The 22,717-nt window shown below is 37.2% G+C and overlaps 1 protein-coding gene across 1 annotated transcript in view; it reads left to right on the top strand.

The window, feature by feature from the left end:
• The window catches only part of CLVS2 (clavesin 2), a 60,308-nt gene extending 38,067 nt beyond the window's left edge, over positions 1 to 22,241 (top strand). Inside the window, exons 4-6 of the mRNA XM_004587215.4 lie at positions 10,119 to 10,229; positions 15,287 to 15,507; positions 21,824 to 22,241. Coding sequence (XP_004587272.1) covers positions 10,119 to 10,229; positions 15,287 to 15,507; positions 21,824 to 21,911 — 420 coding nt within the window. The 3' untranslated portion in view covers positions 21,912 to 22,241. The remainder of the gene's footprint in view (positions 1 to 10,118; positions 10,230 to 15,286; positions 15,508 to 21,823) is intronic.
• Positions 22,242 to 22,717: the final 476 nt, after the last annotated feature.

Below are 22,717 nucleotides of genomic sequence, written 5' to 3'. Positions count from 1 at the left end.
GAATGTGGGGATGTAGGTTGCCTTGTCGAATGTAGATTTCACTTCCTTTGGCTACATTCCCAGGAGTGGGATAGCTGCAACATATGACAGATCAATTTTCACGTGTCTGTATACTGTCTATACTGGCTTTGATAATCGCTCCACTTCTATTCCCAGAAAACAAACAAAAAATGCCCACTAATGAAACTGTTAAATATACCTTGACAGTTTATGAGATTTATTGCATTACCTATAGCTGCAATATACATATAAACAGCAGAATGTTTGATCTGTTACTGCAAATGAATGGCTGTATTATTGTGATAATAAGGGGGTGGGGCAACGGCAGTTGGGGGAAATGGGAAGGAGAAAAAGGATGGAAAGGGGAAACACTTATACTATGAAACTGTATAATGGAAGATAATAATAACAATAAAAAGTTTATTTTGAAAATGTACAATTCAATTATTCAAAGTTCAGCATCCTTACTCTAGGCCTCAATAAATGCTGGTTGACATGACAATCATGATTTTCTGTGTTTCAAGTTGGGAATTTGAGGTTATTGTAAGCAAAGCATGGATAGTATAGAATTTTTGCTTCCTTATGATCTGTTGCTTCTGTTCTCAAAGTTTAATTTCACAACAGTTCTTTGTTTCAAAAAAAAAAGAAAAAAAGAAAACTAGTGTGTATTCCATTTTGATTATGGAATGGCTCTTTTTGGTTTCAATTTGTGGTTTTGTAGTGTCAAGTATAACTGTTTTGCTGTAAATTTTATCTTTTAGTGCTTCCCAGTTATTTGTATCTCTCCCAATAAGTTCTTGTAATTCATTAATCAATCATCCATAAAAGATGGATTGCTTGTAAACACTTGAGATTGTAAATATCCACTTCAACACTGTTTTGCTACAATTCATGAATAATGAAGGCCTAGTTTTTAATTGTAATCCCTTCAGCGCCACAGGGTCACACACTAGCATCTGTTCCTAAAAGAAGGTTTTCGATTACCATTTTTACCACACTTGTGATGCATTTTTGTTTTTGTAGCATGTTTGTTAACTTCATGTTGATAAAAATTTATTATTTTCACCCTATTTTGGAGTGTGCCCCCTGGTTCTGTATTTTAGGGGATATATAATGGAAGTGTAGCGGGGACTGATATGCTCAGATATGGAGACCAAGTGCTATATGTCTCTGTGCATACTGACTACAGATGGACTCTATGTGAAAGGACTGAATACATCATATCAGTAAGATGATGGACTCTCTGACAATATCCGTGCCTACATTGTCGGGAAACACTTCAATGGACTTCTGACTGTTCATGAAGGACTAGAGAGGAAATCAGTGGAAGCGGGGGGAGGGACCTTGGGGAAGGGCATGGACAACCTCAGAGCGTATGGAACTATATCATTAAACAAACAACACAGAATTTTTGTATCCATACCATTCATTAAGTTTAAGAGTTTGATGATGTCAGATGTTGATAAACTAAAAATTTTTACTTTGCTTTCTCTCCTGTGACTCCTAATTGAAACAGCGACCTTGTAACTGTTACTATACTGTTGTAATAATATGGAAAATGGAGAATAGTGAGAGCAGGAGGGAAGAAGAAGGAATCTCCATACCTAGAAAACTGTATCATGGAAAACAAAAATAAATTAAAAAGAGAAACTTGGTGCTTCATAAACTGTGAGGAGTTATGGAAGAGGCTGTGTGTTTTGTTACCCATGATATTTCACTTATGTACACCAATGGCCCCTGAGTGAACTGAGCTCATGTGTTAATGTTGGGGCTGTGTGGCTGTGATTCACTTCAGTTATTAACTGCCTCTGCCAGAAATCTCAGCTGTGCTCGAGGAACACATATATTTTTGCCCATTAAATTATGAGGTAGTTGAACATGTTATAAATTTAGTGCTGATTTTGCTTTGAAAAACAGTTTTTAGCTACATAGAGATGTTTTGAGGAGGATATTTCATATAATATTAAACTTTAGTTGTTTATTAAACTTTAGTTGTTTATGAAGACTAGGTGGTCAGTATCAAGTGAACAACTATGAACACGCCAGACAATAACAAAATAGCAACCTTTCTGTATTTGGGATATACTTGAGATTTTGTTATAGCCTCAGTAGTTTCAGTCCACAAATTAAACATCTAGTTGTATGAATCCTGGTAGGCTCTCTCTCCCTATAATTGTTTGGATGTGTTTGGTTATCCTGTGTGTGTGACTGTAGGAGAGTCACAGGGATTCTTTGTTGACAGAAATGCATTTATCTAACTGTGAAGTGAACTTAATCTGGAAGCTCGGAATTACTACAGATTGTCTCAGTGTGTGTGTGGGGTGTATGTGTGTGTCTGTGTTCAACATACAATAAAACAAGTACAGCAATTTATTGTCCCTCTATGAAGTTAACATGCAATTATTACTTAATGTGAAAAAGATATTATCTATTATAGATTTAAGCATACCAACTACTGAATCAGTTTTATTTTTTCAGATTTTAAAAACAAAGTTAAAATTTTAAACAGTGATTTATATTTAGACTATTGTAATAAACACATCTCAAAATATTTCAGGTTGGGAAGATGATAATCATATGCCTTCTAGGATGACAATTTTCTGATTTGTGGCTCCCTAAACCGTTGCAGCCTTGATGTCATCCTGTTCTGAGTGGTCCAATTGGATTCTTCTAGCGCTCTGAAGTGAAAGTGCAAAAAAATTTGTGTCTAAACAATTAATGTCAGTTATAAAATTACAATGTGGTAAGATTTCTTTACCTTTAAAATGCTAATATTGGACTTACTCTTCTTATATGCTTAGTATCCACCATGCTTTTCAGGGCATTGTTCTATGAAATTTCTGATTCCTAAGTTAGATTTGCTAGTAGTGTACATCTAGAACATGTACCTTTCTCAAGCCCTTCTACAGTTTTTTAATGTTACCTGCATAGGAGAGTTTGAAACATCATGTCTAACTATCTTAAAAACAAAGGACATTCTTTAATTGAAGAAGAACAAAGCTAGCATGCTCTGGTAATGCAAACTAAATTTCATAAAGGACAGTAACAGAGTTAAGAAAGATTTTCTGGAAGTCTGAGTCATGAATTCTTCAACTTGAATGTATATAGGCTAGGGGAAAGTTTTTTTTTTTCAACAGAAATGTCAGAAAATGAAATGTGTACTTTTGAGTAGAGCACATTCCATCGACACCTTAGGGGAAATACACATAGCATTTGTTGAGTAAACTTAACACTTTGTCGTAAGAGCAGCTGACATGTTTCCTTTAACAGGGAATGATACTCATTTCATAGTCATTCATTTTTTTCCTTTTTTTCTCTTACAACAAAGTGTTGAATAACCTGATTGAATACAGTATATTCACTAGTGTTTTCCTACAGATGAAAATAATTATCTAATTTTTGGTGACATTTTGCCTCTGTGTAATTCTCTGAACCCTAACAAATTCCTTTGCTTATGTTTCCTTGAACACCTCCTGGGTTTAATAAACAGAAGTTAAGAGGATGAGGTTGAAGCATCTTCCTGCGTGTGCACAATTATTTCTTTGTATGATATGAGGGTCAAGATTCTTTATTTTTAATCTGTGATTTACATTCATTTAAATATGGCTCATTATCGCTTATAACATAGGCACAGAAGATACACAAACCAGTTTGGAATTAATAGTTTCCTGACTGCCTCATCTCAGGCGGAAGACACCAGCTGATGCGCTTTGGTAAAATAATAATAATAATAATAATAATCATCATCATCATCTTTCCCTCTTGAAAGTCAAGTAATTGATTAACAGGCTTGACTTTCCCTGTCCATTAATGAGACTGAATATATGGGATCACAATTGCAATGTTACTTGTTTTGGTTCCAGACCATGCCATTGATGCTGTGTAAGGGGCCAGGGGTTAATGGATAGGAACAGTGCTTTTGCCATAAGGCAAACAACTTCAATAATCTGAAGCTTCCTGAAGATGGTTAGAACATGTATACAAGTAGCTAATACAAATTAAGTATGGCTATCCAAAATGCAAAATCTGAAGTGTTGCAAAATATGTCGCTTTTTGAGTCATCACACAATGCTCCAGTTGCAGAATTCCATATTTGTTCAAATGCAGTGGGTGCCAATAAAATGCAGGTATATTCAGATTTTTAAAAGGGTTTGTGTTATGGCATGGTATGTTAAGCTGATTCCTGCAGAGCTGACATTCCCTTTGGGTGCCAATTCTAGCCTCTACTGCTCCATTTATGAATTAGCTCTTTGTTAATTAGCCTGGGAAAGCACCAGAATGTAGTCCACATGCTTGAGTCCTATGCCCATGTGGGAGTTCCTGAAGAAACTCCTGGCTCCTGGCTTTAGCCCAGACCATCTTGGGCCATAGCAGTCATTTGGGGAGTGAACCAGCATTTTATGGAAGATCCTCCTCTCTCTGTCTTTCCTTCTCTGTCTGTGTAGTCCTGCCTTTCAAATAAATCAGATATATTCTTTTTTTAAAAATGTTTTTGTATATAATTACCTTCAAGGTATATGTACTAGCTGTATACAGAATTAAAAAGTTTTGTATTTAGACTTGAGTTCCAGCTCAAGATATCTTATTGTATGTGCAAATATCCCAAAGATGAAAAAGATACAAAACATTTCTTCTCTCAGTCACTTAGGATAATGGAAACTCGGTCTGTACAACATTCTAAACTGAATATATGGTATGCAAGAACTCTTGTGCAATCTAGAAAAGCTACTCCAAGAAACACGGAGATACATGGGGTGGTTGTCTTGTCAAACAGATCATCAGCTGTGTTTAAATTTAGTAAAGTTTAAAATTGGCTAATAAATTTAAGCACAGCTGCAGGGAACTAAGAGTGGTACCTCAGAAGAAGCCAGCTATAATGGTCACTTTTAGTTTCAAATATGCTTTCTGAGAAAATAAAATATATATTTTACATCTATGGGCCATTATAACATCTGTTTTCCTAACTCAGGATAGCTGTTGAAGCTTAATATCATCTACTTAAATAGTAACTGACAAGAATTGGAAGCCTGCACCATGATGGTTAAAATATAGTCTTGTCATTTATGTATAAGGATACGAGTCACTGTTTTCAAAAAGCATGGTTTTATTTTTCATTCAAAATTTCTGTGGTAAATTTGTATTTATTTTGTATTTTGTATTTTACATTAAAGTACCATTAAAAGAATAATGAAATAGTTTAGATCCCACTATAACCTTAAAGATGGAATTGTGGAGTTAAAGGTGAAATTCTTAGATATTGTTTGTTTAAATTTGTCACTATATATTCTTTGTGGTATATATACTCATTGAAACCAAATGCTTCAAAGGAACAGGAGGAAGGCATTTTATCTATTGCTTAAGGTTTTAGGACAGCTACATTCCAACCCTAAGTGCCTAAGTGCTTGGGCTCACATTCTGTGCTCTCTGGGGGGCAGGAGAGGGTGGCTCAAGGATCCTGACTATGAGTAAACTGGGCCCAACACAGCAACCTGGTGGCTAAATCATTGCTTTGCATGCACCAGGATTCTATATGTTTGCTTGTTCATATCCCAACTGCTTCACTTCCCATCCAGCTCCCTGCTTGGGGCTTGGAAAAGTAGTCAAGGACGGCCCAAAGCCCTGCGACCCTGTATCGTCTTGGGAGACCCGAAAGAAGCTCCTGCCTCCTGGTTTCAGATCAACTCAGCTCCAGGAATTATGGCCACTTGGGAAGTGAACCAGCAGATGGAAGATCTTCCTCTCTGTCTATCCATCTCTCTGTAAATCTTTCTGTTAAATCAACCAATCAATCTTCAGTGAGTCTTTTAAAATTTATCTAAAGAGTGGATTGATAGTTAGGACTCTTTTTGTATCCCCTCTGTGTCTTAATCTGAATCTCTCCTGCTTTAGCCCTGTATCTAGCTCTATTTCTCTTCCTCTGAAGTAGAAAAAATACAGGAAAGGAAGAAAAAAAGACATATGACCCTTGATAGAAATAATTATGATGACATGAGTTATGCACAGAATTCCTGCCTGTGTTCACACCAAGAACGCGCAACTGATAAGGAGTCCTGGAAGTCTTACTTGCGAAACAAGGCTAAAATTGTTGACCTGCTTTTCACAGATAAGCCCATTTACCTTCATTTGACTACAAAACTGTTTTTTGATTGTATGAAAAGTTATATTGGCTTGATTAATTTGTTCCCAAATCTGACATTATTTGAGATAGTATTATTTAAATATATAATTTGTAGTTAATAAACATTATTTTTAACTTTTGAATAATCTTCTAAAAGCTTAGATTCCCCATTTTATTTTTGAATAGCTGAGTGTTTGCACAAATGTATTTTGTTAACAACATTGTGACTGCTTCTGTGGTATACATGATACATGCACATGGGTTCATCCCGGTGATGCTTTCTGCAGTGCTAGTGCAGAGAAAGGGAAGCATTTGCTTTGATTGACCTTCACTTTGAAATTGCTTGCAATTGCAGCTTATTGTTGAGGAAAGTCATGTATTTCGTGTGAGAGGTGCATCCAAACCCATCTTCCCCACTTGAAAGGGTGTCATTTGAGTGTGTTGTCAACAGAGGATAGACAAGATGGTGAATTTAACTAACACCTGATAGGCTAACTTTCCATTAAGTGAAGCATTCAGGCAAGAGAATCTGTGTGTTAGACGTAATATCTTCCACTCAAGGAAATAAAAAGAGCAAAACAAAGAAACTGAACCAGAGTGAGTGAATCAGCAGAAGTTTTTGGAAGATGAGAGGAAATTCTATTAATCTTCTACATTATACCTTGTGAGTGCCTTCACTAACTGCAGGATATTTTGTGTCATGATCTCCATTAAAGAGCAGTGTGGCCAACATTTAATGATTACCATGTCATATGTTATAATTTTGACTATGATTCTCTATGTTGTGCTGCATAAGGTCAAGCAGTCACCCAGTAAACCACAATATAAAATCATTTCCAAGGTCATGTCCATATGTATGAGTTGGGACAGATGGTAATATGGTAGTCCTATATCTTGGAGAGGACCTTACTAAATACCACAAACAATTCTACTAAATGTCTTTCCCATTTTATAGGAACCTATGGGTCAAAGAATATAAATAGTTAAATTAACCAGTAGATATTAGAGTCCATTCCATTTAATTAGCATTTACCTTGCTCTGTGGTGGGACACACACACACACACACTTACTGACACACACTCACATACACATGAGTATGTGTCTTCAAAATTCCAGCTATATAAAGGCAAAATAAAAAAGGCTTACTCAAAATTCAGTCCACAAGGCAGAAACTAAATAAACTGATGAAAGAAAGTGGATCTAATGTCCAGAGCTAAGGCTTACAACTGTGTTAGAGTAGTTGGTGTTGTGGCATGGCAGTTAAAGCCACCAGCCTGTGATGCCAGCATCTTCTGAGAGCTGGTTCAAGTCCTGTGCTTAGACTTCTGCACCCACGTGGAGACCAGGGTGGAACTGTGGTCTAATGACTTTGGTCTAGTCCAGGCCTAGCCTTTGCGACCATTTGGGAAGTGAACCAGTGAATGGGGGATTCGCTCTCTCTCTCTATCTCTTCCTCTCACCAGCATGTATGTATCTTTGTGTGTGTGTGCCCTCTCCCCCCTCTGTAATTCCAACTTTCAAGCAAATGCTAGACTCATGACTTCAAGGTCATAAGCCTGCAGTTGGGATTCAGAGGTGAAAAGTTTAGTATCTGCTTCACTTCTGTTGTTTCAGAGGCCCCCCACCTCTTAAGTGATACCTGGAAAGTAGAAGATAGAATTCAGGAAGTGTTGTAAATAAATTCCCCTTTGAGACCCGGCTTCTCAGTTGCTAGAATGGCGGGACATTGACTGATGTCTTCCTCCTTCTGATCCTTTAAATATTGCTCAAGAATATCTTATTGTCAGAACTTTTGCATTCAACATTTCTGACACAAGATTCATAGTTTTAATCTGTATCGCATGACCTCTGTGGGAGGCATGATGTAAATGGACACAAATTTGAGACCAACAGTCTACCATACAGAGCATGGAGATTGACACAGAGTTCATTTCAAGGTCATGAAGCAAGTGCAGTGATGGTTGTAGGCATTGTGTAGGTGATGGCTTGTGAGCACTTCTCTCATTTAATTTTAGGATAAGAAGTGAGAGAAAAGAATCCAAAACAGCTTCATGGTAATGTGGAAGGTTAAGCTAAAACTACTAGATTTGTTGTAAGAGTAGATTCTACAAAAAGGAGAGAAAACATAACAGGTATTTGGAAGAGAGCAAAATCCAATTTATACAACAGCATCGTAACCACAGGCAAGAAGGGAACTCTGGGAAGTAACATGTGTTGAGATGATGAGTGTTGAATTCTACTAGGATCACTTTGACAGTAGGCGGCAGGTTGATATGACCATCCAATGAAACAGGGATATAAAGATTGTATAATGGATAGAATGAGAAGTGAGGTTGATCACAGGAAAGGTAACAGCAGAACTGTGGACAGTGACCTTGTTTTGGACTTGGTACCTAACCGCTGACACTACGTCATATTTTAAAACTAGAACTACTTCATTGTAAAGTGATGGTTTCCTTTGTTTTCACTCTGCCCCTACTTTCCATCATTATATTTTTGAAGAAATAGCCAAGAAAACCATGGCATCACGTGCAATTAATGCATGTTGATTTTTCCAGGAGAGAGTAATACTGGACTTGTTGAGATTCCCAGAGTTTCAGGACAACTGAGCTAATAGTTTTACTAATGGGTTAATTCAGTTTTGTTCACAATAAGAAATGCTTACTCAGGGGTATAACTGAAACACGTGTTAAGCAATTTTTCTGCAGGCAGTACAGTGACTCAAAAATTCTCATGCATGAAACTACAAGATGTTGGATACATAAAAACCAAAGTATTTCCAGATATACTGCTCAGAATCATGAGGCAGGTGCTTCTGCAACAAACAGAGAAGTCTATGGAAAAATACAGTAGAGTAAGTGAATCCTGGTGGCCCTGGAAGCAGATAGCTGGTGTAAAATCTTCATTTGATCACATTTTCCAAGGTATGAGGTTCTCCCAGGGAGACACTGAAATGTCACATGGAGGGCTGGCGAGTGACTACATTTCTTCAGGTGCTACCTTCTTAGGGAAAAGTTAAAAAGGAAAATTGTGTTGCTAAGTAAACCTTCAAGAAAACCTCTTGATCATAACTATGTATAGCCAGGTAAAAGAAGCGTAGCAATCATTATATCAATAATAATGGTGATGATGGAATTCAGATATGTGAATCTATATTACAATCAGAGAAACTTCACAAAAGTTAACTACAGTAAAGAAATACCAGGTAGTAGGAACTACCACGGATCTTATTTAGTGAAAGTCATCATCATGCCAGCTCTTGGAGAGTTTCCGGTAACTAATATGACGTGTCTCCCAGTTTTTTTAGCGGAAACTGTAATTGGAAGACTGAGTTCTTTCTCGAAAAATGAATGAAATCTGTGCTTATGCAGGGTTTCAGAAAGTTTGTGGAAATGCATATTGTGAAGAAAATATGCACAGATTTAAGGTTTGTTTTGCACAAAAATAAACACATTTATCTATCTTTAAACTTACATCAAATGCTTGAGGATGAGCAGCCTGTAGGCTTACAATATGGCGCTTTTGGGGAGAGTCCTGCCAGCAGTTAAGGTGCCAGTTAAGATTCCTGAGTTCCGCGTGGGAAGTGCCGGTGTTTGATTCCTGGCTTTTGCTCCTGCCTCCAGCTTCCTGTCACCTACAGGGCAGACCTGGATTCTGTTCACAACTTCCGTTCTCCATGGGGGAATCTGGGGAGTGAGGTGACAGACAGCAGCTGTGTCTACTCCTTGCAAATTTTAAAGATAATGAAACATGTCCCCCCCCCAATTTTTATCAATTACTTACTTTTGAAAAAGGATTTGGTTTATAACGCATTGCTTCCATTTCTGTGAAAATGTTGATGTTTCATGTACTAAGGTTCTTAATGTCTAAGATTCTTTCTTTATAACTACACAGATAATCCAATTTATGTGTGTGAGATAAGATACACTGTATCGCCTTACCTAAATCTCGCAGTATATTAAAGCATGTTTCGTTTCTCTCATTTCTATGGTACTGTAGGACAGCTTTCCAGCTCGATTTGGAGGAATCCATTTTGTCAATCAACCATGGTATATTCATGCTCTGTACACTGTGATCCGGCCTTTTCTAAAGGAGAAGACGCGGAAGAGGGTATTGTTTCTTAGTTTCAATCCATTTTTAATTTCTAATGTAATTTTGCAGTGATCATCACGTTTTATCACATAGTTTGGAAAGAATGTATTTTGCAGGCATTTCAGTTTCTCTTTAAGTTACAAATTACCTGAATTTTTAAAAATTCAGTGATGTCTATCTTATCTATCTATACCTATATGAACATATATAAAAATCATTTTTTCTGAAACTAAGAAAATGTGTGCAAAGTATCACAGTACATGTTGCATGATAGATACTGAACATATTTATTATTATTACCAAATGTGCATTCTAAGAGTACATTTTAAGGTACATTATTTTATTTAATCTTTTCAACATTATTGCTATTTCCATGCTGAAGAAAGTAAGTCTTTGTATGGATATGTAACTTGCTTGTTCATATATATTCACAACAGTTCATGTTGTAGAAATAATGTACAAATCGGAATCTTCCAGCTCTGTATTAGAGCTATTTTTACGCCTTGTGCTGTGTCCAATTTCCAAATGATTGGTTTGACAGTAAAATGTATTCACTTTAAAATCTATGTGCAAGATAATGTTTCCTGTTTCTTAATTAATAAGGAGGTATGCTGGGTATGTCCATGTTGTAGAGGCTTGCTTTTGAGTGTGGACAAGTTGTAATTATGCAATTGTATCAAACGTCAGTGAGCAGAAGTTTACTGTATATTACTTGTTGAAGATGATTTAGGAGGAAGAATTCTTTAATTCTAATTCATACTAAAAACTATTTCTACTAGTAAGAATCAAATTGTTTATGTTTTAGAATCAGAAAATATGTTGAAACGCCTCAAAAATGCACTTTCAAGCTTTATTTTTGAAGGAGTGATCAGGTGATCTAAAACACCTGCTGGGGTTTTTAGTACAAATTATAGTAGCAAGTGCTTATGTAGTATATTTTTTTGTATACCACACGCTGTTCACAGTGCTTTACATATGTGAACTCATTTAACCCTTACAACAAGGCATTAGAGTAAGAATTGTAATTTTTCCCATATTATACAGTGGAATGTGAGCACAGAAGGTTAAATAATTTCCTCTAAATTATAGTTAGTAGATAGTAGAGTGGGATTGTACAAATATGGGAAAAGGCATTTCAGGCAGTAGGCATAACGGAGACCAAGATCTTTAGTTAGACACAGGCTTATTATATTTGACAAACAAGAGCGATACAAGAAAGCTATAACACAACTATGGGGGAGGGTGGAAGGAGACGGGATAGAAAGATCAGTCGTGTACCTCATCACATATGGCCTTGGATATCTGCAGTTTGTGACTTTCTGTCACAGAAATGAGACACATTTGGAAATAAGCACACAGGATAGCTTGTTCTGACCTGGTTTTGTCATGATTCTGCTCTTTTATCCACAAGACAAGATCTCTAGATCCTAGGGCTTTTTTGAATGAAATTACAATTTTGACAATACCTAGCATGATGTGTTGTTAGTATTATTTCAGATAGGAAAGGGGTTTCTGAACTTTATCTTTTTAACTAAAAACACATTATTTGGAAATTTTCATATAAACATGCGGTTCAAAATATTTTAGTTTCTACTTACATACTCCATGCACGATACATGCCTTTTATATTTCCTTGCTGGTATTCCAGGTTTTTCAGCATCAGAGCACTATTCAACACATTATACTTGTGATGCAACAATTGTATTTTTTAAAAAATTTGTTTATTTTATTGCAAAATCAGATATACGGAGAGGTGGAGAGACAGAGAGGAAGATCTTCCCTCCGATGATTCACTCCCCAAGTGAGCCGCAACGGCCGGTGTTGCGCCGATCCGAAGCCAGGATCCAGGAACCTCTTCTGGGTCTTCCACATGGGTGCAGGGTGCCAAGGCTTTGGGCCGTCCTCGACTGCTATCCCAGGCCACAAGCAGGGAGCTGGATGGGAAGTGGAGCTGCCAGGATTAGAACCGGCGCCCATATGGGATCCCGGGACGCGTTCAAGGCGAGGACTTTAGCCTATAGGCCATGGTGCTGGGCCCACAATAATTGTTTTTTATATAAAACTGATAAAAGACAACTTAAGAAGTAGCTGTGTATCTTATTCCATGTACTCATATGTGGGTCTTCCTGTGATTAACTTAACTTTGACCCTAAACTCCAATGAGACTGACTGATTAGACCGTTAATTTTGGATGTCATTATCAGGCATTTCCCTGAAAATTTCACTCTGAAATCTTTCCATGCAAAGTAAACTTTCTTATTCCCTATGAATCTGTTTGGCATCTTCATTGTTCAACCCAATATTAGTTCCTTAAATTAGTATGTCCTTCTGCTATCATGTTTTCTGTGAAAAGCAGGGATCTTTGTTGAATCCAGAATTCAAGCACTAAGCTTCCTCTTCATCAAATTAATGAACTCTTTATTTACTCCTTGCTGATTCCCTATAGTATTTCATCCCCTTCCTTTCCACTCCAGATCATCTAGTATAATCTCTTTAATGGTAAAGTGTAGAAAAGCAAAATGTTTAAAATGGAAGTGTTATTCTTCAGGCAATTAAAAAAATTAAGGTAGTCAGGCAAAAGAAAAAAGAACAGTTCACAACTACAAGACTTCATGCATAAAATGAAAGAAGGAAAACAATTAGAAATTTAAAAAATAAACATAGCAATAGCTCAACGAGCATTGTTGCAACACAGAATTAATCAAAGCAATGAAAAATCCAAGAGCAACATTTTAACAGGTGAATAATTGTGAAGAATTGTATGTCCAGCTTCAAGGGGTTTTGAGCCACTGAGAGTTCAAAATAATTAAGTACTGAAAATTGAGCACTGCATTAAGCAGCGAGAATGATTTTGCCAAGAACATTGTCTATCACAGGAGACAAATCATGTTTTGGTTTGATTAAGAGAAAATGGGAACTGGTATTTGAGCAATGTACAGGTGAATTTTATAATAAAGGTAAGTCAAGATGTGTGATAACAATTGTAGGCAGAAGTAGGGACAGGATAGGTGTATGTGTCTTCATGAGGAGCAGTGGTATCGGTATCTTGTTTTGTATCTATCTATCATCTATCTTTATCTATGTGTGTGTGTGTATATATACATATATATATATATATATTTTCTAATGGTAACAATCCATCAGAAAAGAGATGTCGTGATGTGAAAGAGGTAAGACAGAACTGATGAGAAATGTCAGTGAGAATGGGAAGGATGATGACTTGCAATGCATGGGTGGAGAGGCTGGCCTTTGCAGGGCTTCCCCTTCCATTGTACCAGCGCGGAAGGCCGGGCACATGGGCACAGATGCTGGTGGGCGGGTTTCATCTGGTTGCTCTATTTTCTTGGGGAAATTGAAAGCGTGGTCAAGGCTGAAAGTGATGCTGAGGGAGAAGTAGCAGTACAAGAGAAGGGAGAGGAAGAGTTCCAGGATTACTTATAATACTCTAAGGATTTATTACCATAACTATCACATATTTTAAAATAGGTTTCGTACATGGGAAGAACATCTTATGGAATAAAGATTGTGTATATCTAGTAAAATAATAGCTTCAGAGGGCAGAGCTTAACTTTTCCAGGAAAATTATTTTATATTATTTTAATTTCATGAGAGAGAACTAGGGGAGTGTGGGGGGCTGTGTGGGTATGGGGTATGTGTTTTCCTGGACATAATCATCAGCTCCTGTGCTTTCAGACAGGAGTGGGAAGATGTAAAGTTTACAGTTAATCTTGTGCACTGTGTACACACAGTACTTTCCTCTACTTCAGACCCCGCATCCTGGACTGCAGGCAGTCAGTTGCCCTGCTTTAATTGACCAGTGACCTACTGTTGTTTGCTTTTATTCTTCCATGATTTGTTGAATATATTTATTAATCGGTGGATTTCACTCCTCTAATTTTATTTGTTTCTATGGACTATTCTTTGTACCCCTATACTCATATATCTACTTCAGCAGACTCTAAAAGTATGAAAAACAGATATAAATGTTCATATGTAGCCTGAAGTATGAAATTATTTTTTGATTACTTATAATTCTTAAGTATTACATGCATTTTTATATGATGATGGTGTTTTGAAAGAATGTTACTCTGCAATTTTGAGATTGAAATGGTGAAAGAGGGCTTGGCAGCGTGGCCTAGTGGCTAAGGTCCTCGCCTTGATCCCATATGGCTGCTGGTTCTAATCCCGGCAGCTCCACTTCCTCTCTCTCTCTCCTCCTCTCAGTATATCTGACTTTGTAATAAAAATAAAATAAATCTTTAAAAAAAAAAAGAAAGAAATGGTGAAAGAGAAGAGGTGCACCAATTTGTGGAGATGCAAATCTTGACTATGTGATTTAAATAATTTCCAACTTTAATAAAAAATGTCCTTTTAGGTTTTAATATCAATGATTAACATATCCACTCAACATTATATTTTTATTCCATTACTTCATGTTCTAGTTGGACAATTAACATTGGAACCCCTGATGGAGAAGATGCTGGCAACATTACAGAACATATGCCATCTAGGACACGGGCTCCACTCAGGCTTTCATTATGATATTCTTGATGTGCCTCTTTTATTTACATTAGCCATTTTGCACTGTGAAGCAGTAACTTAGTGGTTACAATATCCTTATTTTTATTGATAATAAAGAAAAAGCCATGCTATTCACAGCTTCTGGGCTTAATAACTTGATAGGCTCAATAACTGATGAGTCTCTTATGAGGAGGGTCTGTCTTAACAGCATTCATTCGGCACGTGGGCACATTGGCACAGTAATGCGAGGGTGATGTACAGATCAGCATCTCCTCTTATTCTGCTCATGTCCCAACTCTGAAATAGAAAACTAAATGTGTCACTCTATCTGTTTACCTTAATTACTATCTCATCTGCCTGAAACTACTCAAAATGCCTGAGCCTCAGGGTTTTTGTATAAAATATTAGCATAATAGTCCTAATGTTACTGTTTCGCAGAGTGAATGAGATACTTAAATAACAATATTTATATTTGCTATTTATGTCCTTTCTCGCCCTAGCATTTGGATGGTATTTACTTTCCTCTCTGTGTTTGCCTCCCTGTTCCTCTATAGATATTTTTGCATGGAAACAACCTGAACAGTCTTCACCAACTGATTCATCCTGAGATCCTTCCCTCTGAGTTTGGAGGAATGCTGCCCCCGTATGATATGGGAACGTGGGCAAGAACACTGCTAGACCATGAGTATGATGATGACAGTGAATATAATGTGGACTCCTACAGTGTGCCAGTCAAGGAAGTGGAAAAGGAACTCTCCCCCAAGGCCATGAAAAGGTATGCTGGTTGGGTAGAGGCTGGAACTGGGTTAACCCCAAGATTAACTCCAAGATTTTTTGTATATATTTTCTGGTGAGATTTAAAGCCTTCCATGCTTCTGTGATTAGATATTTAGGGATTTTGAGTCAGAGAGAGTAGTTTATTTTTCCAGTAGTAAGAATATTTAAAATCTGCTTTCAGCAGTTTTTAGATGCACACTATGTTGTTATTCATACAGTTACAGTGCTTTTAAAGACTTCTCTGGAATCCATTCCTCCCAACTGATACTTTATGTATTGGTTTAATATCTTGCCTTCCTTAGCTGTGGCCTCAATCACTGTAACTACTACTCTATGCTCTGTTTCTGTCTTCTTATTTTTACCTTTTTTGGTCCTACGTAAAAGTGTGATTATATAAGGACACTATTTACTCATCACATTAAGCCTTACCAATATATGCAACTGTTGTTTGTCAGCTTAAAAGCAGACCAAATATTTCAAGGCCATCTCAATTTAGTATTGTTTTAAATTCACAGAAAGTCTAGCAGGGCTGTTAGAAATCACTAAGCTCAGTAGTTTTCAAACTGTATTGAAGGGACAGAAATTTGGCACTGTAGTGAAGATACCATTTAGGATACCCATATCCCACATTAGAATTTCGGATTCATCTCTAGCCTCTCATTGCCGCTCCGGAGTCCTGTTAATGTGAACCCCAGGAGACATGAAATAATTCAGGTACTTGGCTACATATCACTCACATGAGAGAAACGAATTCAGTTCATGTTTCTAACTTGGGCTGTCCCAAACTTGGGTAGTGTGTGCCTTTGGAAATAAACAAGGAAAAATGTGAGCTTTTGCTGTCTCTCTCTCTCACCATCCCTGTCCCTTTAACTCTATGTTTTCTGTGTGAAGTGAAAATTATACATATATATTATTTGTATATATATTCATATATATGTATAAATACATATGAAAATATGTATTTTGATGGTGTACCTCAGGAAAAGCAGATGGGTGTCTGGGAAAAGTACGCATTTGCTTTTGCTAAGACAACATCTCTCCTAAGACTTATTGGAATTCTGTGCAAAATTCGCTTTAAAGAATATGATAACAGCACACAAACGCAAACACCTAATTTCATTTACACTCAGAAAACTTGTGGTTCATTCTTAATACCTCTGTCAAATCTATGTTTAAAGGGGGAAGTATTTCTAGGGAAAACTCTTGTTTTCTCTACAGATTTTTGTTGCTGCTCGTAGAGTTTGTTTTAGAGTTACAGAGTTGCAGAGTAGCTTGTCACTTTGACTTACAGCACTTTTATGCATTTCTTTCAGTCTGTGCTTATAGTAAAGTATGTAGAAAGTATAGTAGGCACTTTTCCAGGTGATTTGGATCTAACTGGAATGTAACGGTGGTAGAGACCCTAGAGGTTATTTGATTCATGTAAGTGCATGATCAGCTCTGATTTTAGTCTTTAGCAAATAATAAGACTTCTTTTTCAGATTTCTCCTCACTACACCAGTGCAGCATTTATTTATATAATGTTAACAAATATTTTTCTTTTTTTTCTTTATTTTTATTGGAAAGTCAGATATACAGAGAGGAGGAGAGACAGAGAGAAAGATCTTCCGTCCGATGATTCACTCCCCAAGTAAGCGCAACGGCCAGCGCTATGCTGATCCGAAGCCAGGATCCAGGAACTTCTTCCAGGTCTCTCACGTGGCTGCAGGATCCCAAAGCTTTGGGCCGTCCTCGACTGCTTTCCCAGGCCACAAGCAGGGAGCTGGATGGGAAGTGGAGCTACCGGGATTAGAACCAGCACCCATATGGGATCCGGGCGTTCAAGGCGAGGACTTTAGCCACTAAGGCCATGGTGCTGGGCCCAACAAATATTTTTCTGATGCAGTTTCCCTACTCAGAAATAGAAACTACAGCACCCACACGTCTCTTGTCATCTTCCAGTTCTGCGAGTATGCAAGGACATCTTATAAACTGTATCCTGCCCTAATGATGATCCTTTGTTCAAAAGCACTGATTCATGGAGTGGCACACAGGCTTCTTAATACTGGTTTCTTTTGTGCTGCTGCTGTTATTGTTAGTTTCTGTGTAATGATGACATTATTCTTCTGGATGCCTCACTACTCTTTTAAAAGAATGCAGAGTCTGAAGGCTTTTCCAACTATTGGTTTTGTTTTTTTAAGATATATTTCTTTTTATCCGTTGATTCACTCCTCAAGCAGCTGCAATGGCTGCAGCCAAGGCAATCCGAAGCCAGGAGCCCAGAGCCTCTTCCCGATTCCCACTCGGGTGCTGGGTCCCAAGACTTTGGGCTGTCCTTGACTGCTTTCCCTGGCCACAAGCAGGGAGCTGGATAGGAAGTTGAGCAACCACGACATGAACTGGGGCCCATACAGAATCCTGGCACATGAAAGGCAAGGACTTTAGCCACTAGGCTACCATGCCTGCCTCCCCCAAAACCAAAATAATTTTTTTAAAGAAAAATAATTGATAGCAACTTCCCAAGAGTAGTATCCTTCCAAATAAAAACAATTCGAATGATGACAGTTGGTTTATAGAGATTATATCCTCATGTTCAGTAGTATGTATGTAGTGCAGCAGAGTTTCAATTCATGGTATATGATTCTCATTGTTAACATAAAACTGATCGACTCATCATGACAGCCTGTCACAATGGAGCTGTAGTATTTATGAACGTAGCGAGGGCTACCATTTGTGACCCATGGGATTTAACCAACCTAGCAGGCAATGACTTTTTCTGCAATCTATTCCTCCTATGTCATTGTCACTCATATTTCTCTCTTTATCTTCTACAGCCTGGTGGCACCACCATCATGGCATTGCTTGCTTGTACCTTGCCCATAGTAACGTCCTAATTGCTCTGTTCATCTCCACATTGACCTGTACCCCTCCTCACCATTCACCATCTATATGGAAATTCAAAAACTGTTGGAATTGAAAATCAGGTCATTTAATAACCCTAGGTTAAACTTGTAAATGTCTATTGGTTAAGAATTAACAAATTTCCTTATCACAGTCACAAGGTGCTCTGTGATCTGGCATGCTTCCTTCTGTGCTCTGGTTTTATCCTGCCCACTCCCTCCTCCCACACCTGTGAGATACAATCAGCTTCTCCTAGTTCTTCCAGCTTCTTGCTTGAGAGTCTTTAGACTTGTCACTATGCTTTGGAGTTTTCTTTTCCTGTATCTCAAACAGTTGTTCCTAATTAAAGGTTTCTTCCTTGCAAGTCTTTAGGGTTTTTCTTTTTTAAGATTTATTTATTTTTGTTGGAAAATTCAGACATACAGAGAAGGAAGAGAGACAAAGAGGAAGACCTTCTGTCTGTTGATTCACTCCTCAAGAGGCCGCCAACTGTTGGAGCTAAGCTGATCGAAAGCCAGAACCCAGGAGCTTCTTTCAGGTTTCCCACACGGGTGCAGGGTCCCAAGACCTAGGGCTGTCCTCGACTGCCCTCCCAGGCCACAAGCAGGCAGATGGAAAATGGATCCACCAGGATTAGAACCAACACCCATATTTGATGCCAGCACTTGCAAGGCAAGGACCTTAACTGCTAGGCTACCACGCCAGGCCCAAGTCATTAGGTTTTTATGCACAACCTGGTCTTACATCTGTTTCTACCCCATGCTCATAACTATCTATCTGTCATCTTCCAGTGTTTTGTTTTCTTCATAGCACTTATAGGTGCCTGAAACAATTCATTTTTATTTAATTTTATGTACATATCCCTATCCACAATGTAAGATTCAAGTAGTTGTTTTGTCTGTCTTGTTTTCTTTAAAATCTCGACTTCTCTGAGAAGGGCTTCCCCTTAAACAATGCTCAGTAAATATAGGTTGAGTGGTTCAGGAATGCCCTGCTGTCTGTCAGTGATTCTTTGAAGTATGGTAAACATAACTGAATGTTAACATCTGACGTTAGTATCAGAGCTTATATTTGGATGTGTTTGCACCATACACTTGTGGTTTTTCAGTGTAGACCTCACTGGATTCCCCTGCTTACTGTTGTCATCTTTGCTAACAAGCTAGGCAGGCAGTCAAAGCACGTTTCTGGCTCAGTGAGCTCCCCAAATCAAAAAACCTTTATGTACCGGGCCTGGCACGGTGGCCTAATGGCTAAATTCCTCACCTTGAACACGCCCCAGTATCCCATGTGGGCGCCGGTTCTAATCCCGGCAGCCCCATTTCTCATCCAGCGTCCTGCTTGTGGCCTGGGAAAGCAGTTGAGGAAGGACCAAAGCTTTGGGATCCTGTACCTGCGTTGGAGATCTGGAAGAAGTTCCTGGCTCCTGGTTTCAGATTGGCTCAGCTCCAGCCATTGTGGTTACTTGGGGAGTGAAAACATCAGACAGAAGATCTTCTTCTCTATCTCTCCTCTCTGTATATCTGACTTTGCAATAAAAATAAGTAAATGTTTAAAAAATGAAAATACATACATACATACATACATACAGTTTATCCATTGCAAGGTCTACAAAGGCTGTGCAGACAGATTAAATGCGTGATGTGCTGCTGATTGCCTTTTCACTGTTTTGAAGCTGGAATAACCTGATTCATTAGCAGTCATGCTGTTGCATTTATAATCCTCTTCCTTTAATTATGAAAGTAAATGAAAAAAATGTCTGTTCTTACATAGCAGCATGTTTTCAGCAATTAGGTACCAAGAAAAAGAAAATCTTAATCACATACTGTTTCTGCCAGGTTTTTTCCTTGTTTTTGAGGAGTTGTACAACATTAAGAAGTAGCATTTATCATCTAACAATGCTAACATATGTAGTGCATGATAAAAATCAGCTAAGAACCTGATTCTAGGTGAAATAGTATCATGTAGTCTAAAAGTTTTTGTTCAAATTGTCATACGTTCTAATAACATATTCTATAATGCAAAGCAAATGAGAGCAAATGATCCGTGACGTTTGTCTTGATAGAATATTATGGAAATATTTCAGTTCTGTGTCTTGTGCTGTGTGAACATTTTTGCTGTATCCTTAATGAATATCATCAGGATGTACTTCAACACTTATATAGTAGATTTAACTTTATGAAAAAAAATTTGTGTATTTCTTAGTAAGAAATACTGTCCTGTTTTTCATTTTGAATGCTTATTTTTTCAAAAATTTCTTAATATAAAATTTTCCATTATAAAAATTTTTCAACGTATCTCAAGTAATACATAGATACAATTCTAAGAAAAGAAATGTTCTTTCATTATGAGAATACTTTATTAGACAGAAGTTAAGATATTAAGATCTTATTTGTGCCAGAAATTATGGGTATTAAACTAAAAGTAGCTTTAAAAACGTAACTATTAAGTGTATTTTGCAATTGTCCATTTTGTTAAAATGTGTTCTATCTGTTCATGTTCATTTACCTGAAATAATTAGGTTTTGTTGCATTAGAAATAATACAAAATCTCTTCTCCCATCCTGTTCTTTGTATTCTTTCTTCTCCTCTTCTCCTTGTCTTGCAAATAAGCAGAAAACTTTTACCAGTCTTTCTTCTGAGACACCTATTAAACATCGAGATAAAATGCAGAAAATTACATAAGAAACAAAAGTTATTCTCTTTTTGATGCTGCTATCACTCTTTTCATTCTCTCTTTATAAATGAATGTGTTCATTTAAAGGAAGGAGTCAGTTTATCCATTAATCCTGTAATTATTTTTTCCTATGGTAATTAGTTCCGTTGCTGTTCTTTTTCATTAGCATGAACAGTTGCATTTTAGCTTATAGTCATTCTCTTCAAAAGTTAATGAGGTCTGCTAAGAAGCACACTGCCACAGCAAAAGCCAATTGGCTGGAATGCAGCAGCAGGGGAAGAATTCATTATCCAAGAGAATTTTGAAAGGGCAGCTGCTTCCATAATGCTGTAGCTATTAGGATGGCAGCCTTTTGCAAAATAGTGTCTTGTGTCATTGATGTTTTTCCATCTCACTTTCATACCGTTTCCTACTGACATATTGAGATGGAATTCCAACCTGCTATCAGAGACATGTATAAATAAATTTGAAACTATGTGTTTTTTCAAATCGTAAGCATTGCCTTTTAAACATAAAACTTTTTGCTCTTTAAAAATCTTTAAGTATTTTACAAGACTTTAAAGTATTACTTTAGTTTTTTTTTTTTTGAACGTTCTGGTGAGAAATTTAACAAAAAACATATAAAAATGTTGAGTTTTTTTGTTGATAATCCACATCTGTGGGAGAAACAATGATAAGAAAAAACAATGAAAAGGAAAAGAGTATGTTATCTGGGTGATTATTCGGTAATAACTCACTGTCATTGACTTCACCTTCTTCAGATCTCAGTCGGTAGTGGATCCAACAGTACTAAAACACATGGATAAAAATGAGGAAGAAAACATGCAGCCTTTGCTCTCTCTAGACTGACAGCTGCTGGACATTGCTCCTGTGGATTACAAGTGGAAGGTACTGGTTTTCAGCAATAGGGACGGCACTCTGGAGGAATTGTCAGCTGGGGGCTCCTTTATTGAAGTTAATGTAGCATAATACATGATAAAGAACCAGGCCTCTCCATTTCCCTGAACCATGGGTGTCCCAGGCTAGGAAAAAAAAAAGTCAATAACTTATTCTGTAAGTGCCAAGTTCTTTGTAAATATTATGTATTCTTTATGTCAAGTTTGTAAATTTTGGTAATAATTTAATTGAAAATTAATGACTCCTAAATCAGTGCCAGTGATACAAGCTGAAACAATTAACAGAAAAAAACATATAAACAGTTATAATTCATTGAATGTAGTCCCGTTTCCCATGAAGCCATATTTCAGCTATCACAGTGACCATTTCATTGCTTTTATTCTTTTTTCTGAAACTGTTCATATAAAAACATGCTTTGATTGGATACAGGGGCTGAATAATTCTTGGCAATTGTTATGATTAATATCTCTTTTGTCTAGTGATTTTTCCTTTCAGAGAAATTGTATCCTGGAGACTATCATTGGCCTTTCATTTTGGAGACAGAGAATGACAGATGAGCTGATGAACTGAACACTTGAACTCTTCTGTGTTGTTTGATTTCTGGAATTTTGCAAAAAAAAAAAAAAAAAGTTTACCCAGTTGAGATGTGACTCGGAAACAGAATGGATTCTTTTTAAACTGCTGTCTTCACAATGTGTCTTTGTTTCAAGAACCCATGGTATCCCTGTCTAATAAATTTAAGAACATTTTTCCCCTCA

The sequence above is a fragment of the Ochotona princeps genome, chromosome 1, assembly GCF_030435755.1.
Source record: "Ochotona princeps isolate mOchPri1 chromosome 1, mOchPri1.hap1, whole genome shotgun sequence".
NCBI lineage: Eukaryota > Metazoa > Chordata > Mammalia > Lagomorpha > Ochotonidae > Ochotona > Ochotona princeps.
The sequence above is the reverse complement of the archived record's forward strand: the minus strand, read 5'-3'. Positions and strand labels throughout refer to the sequence as shown.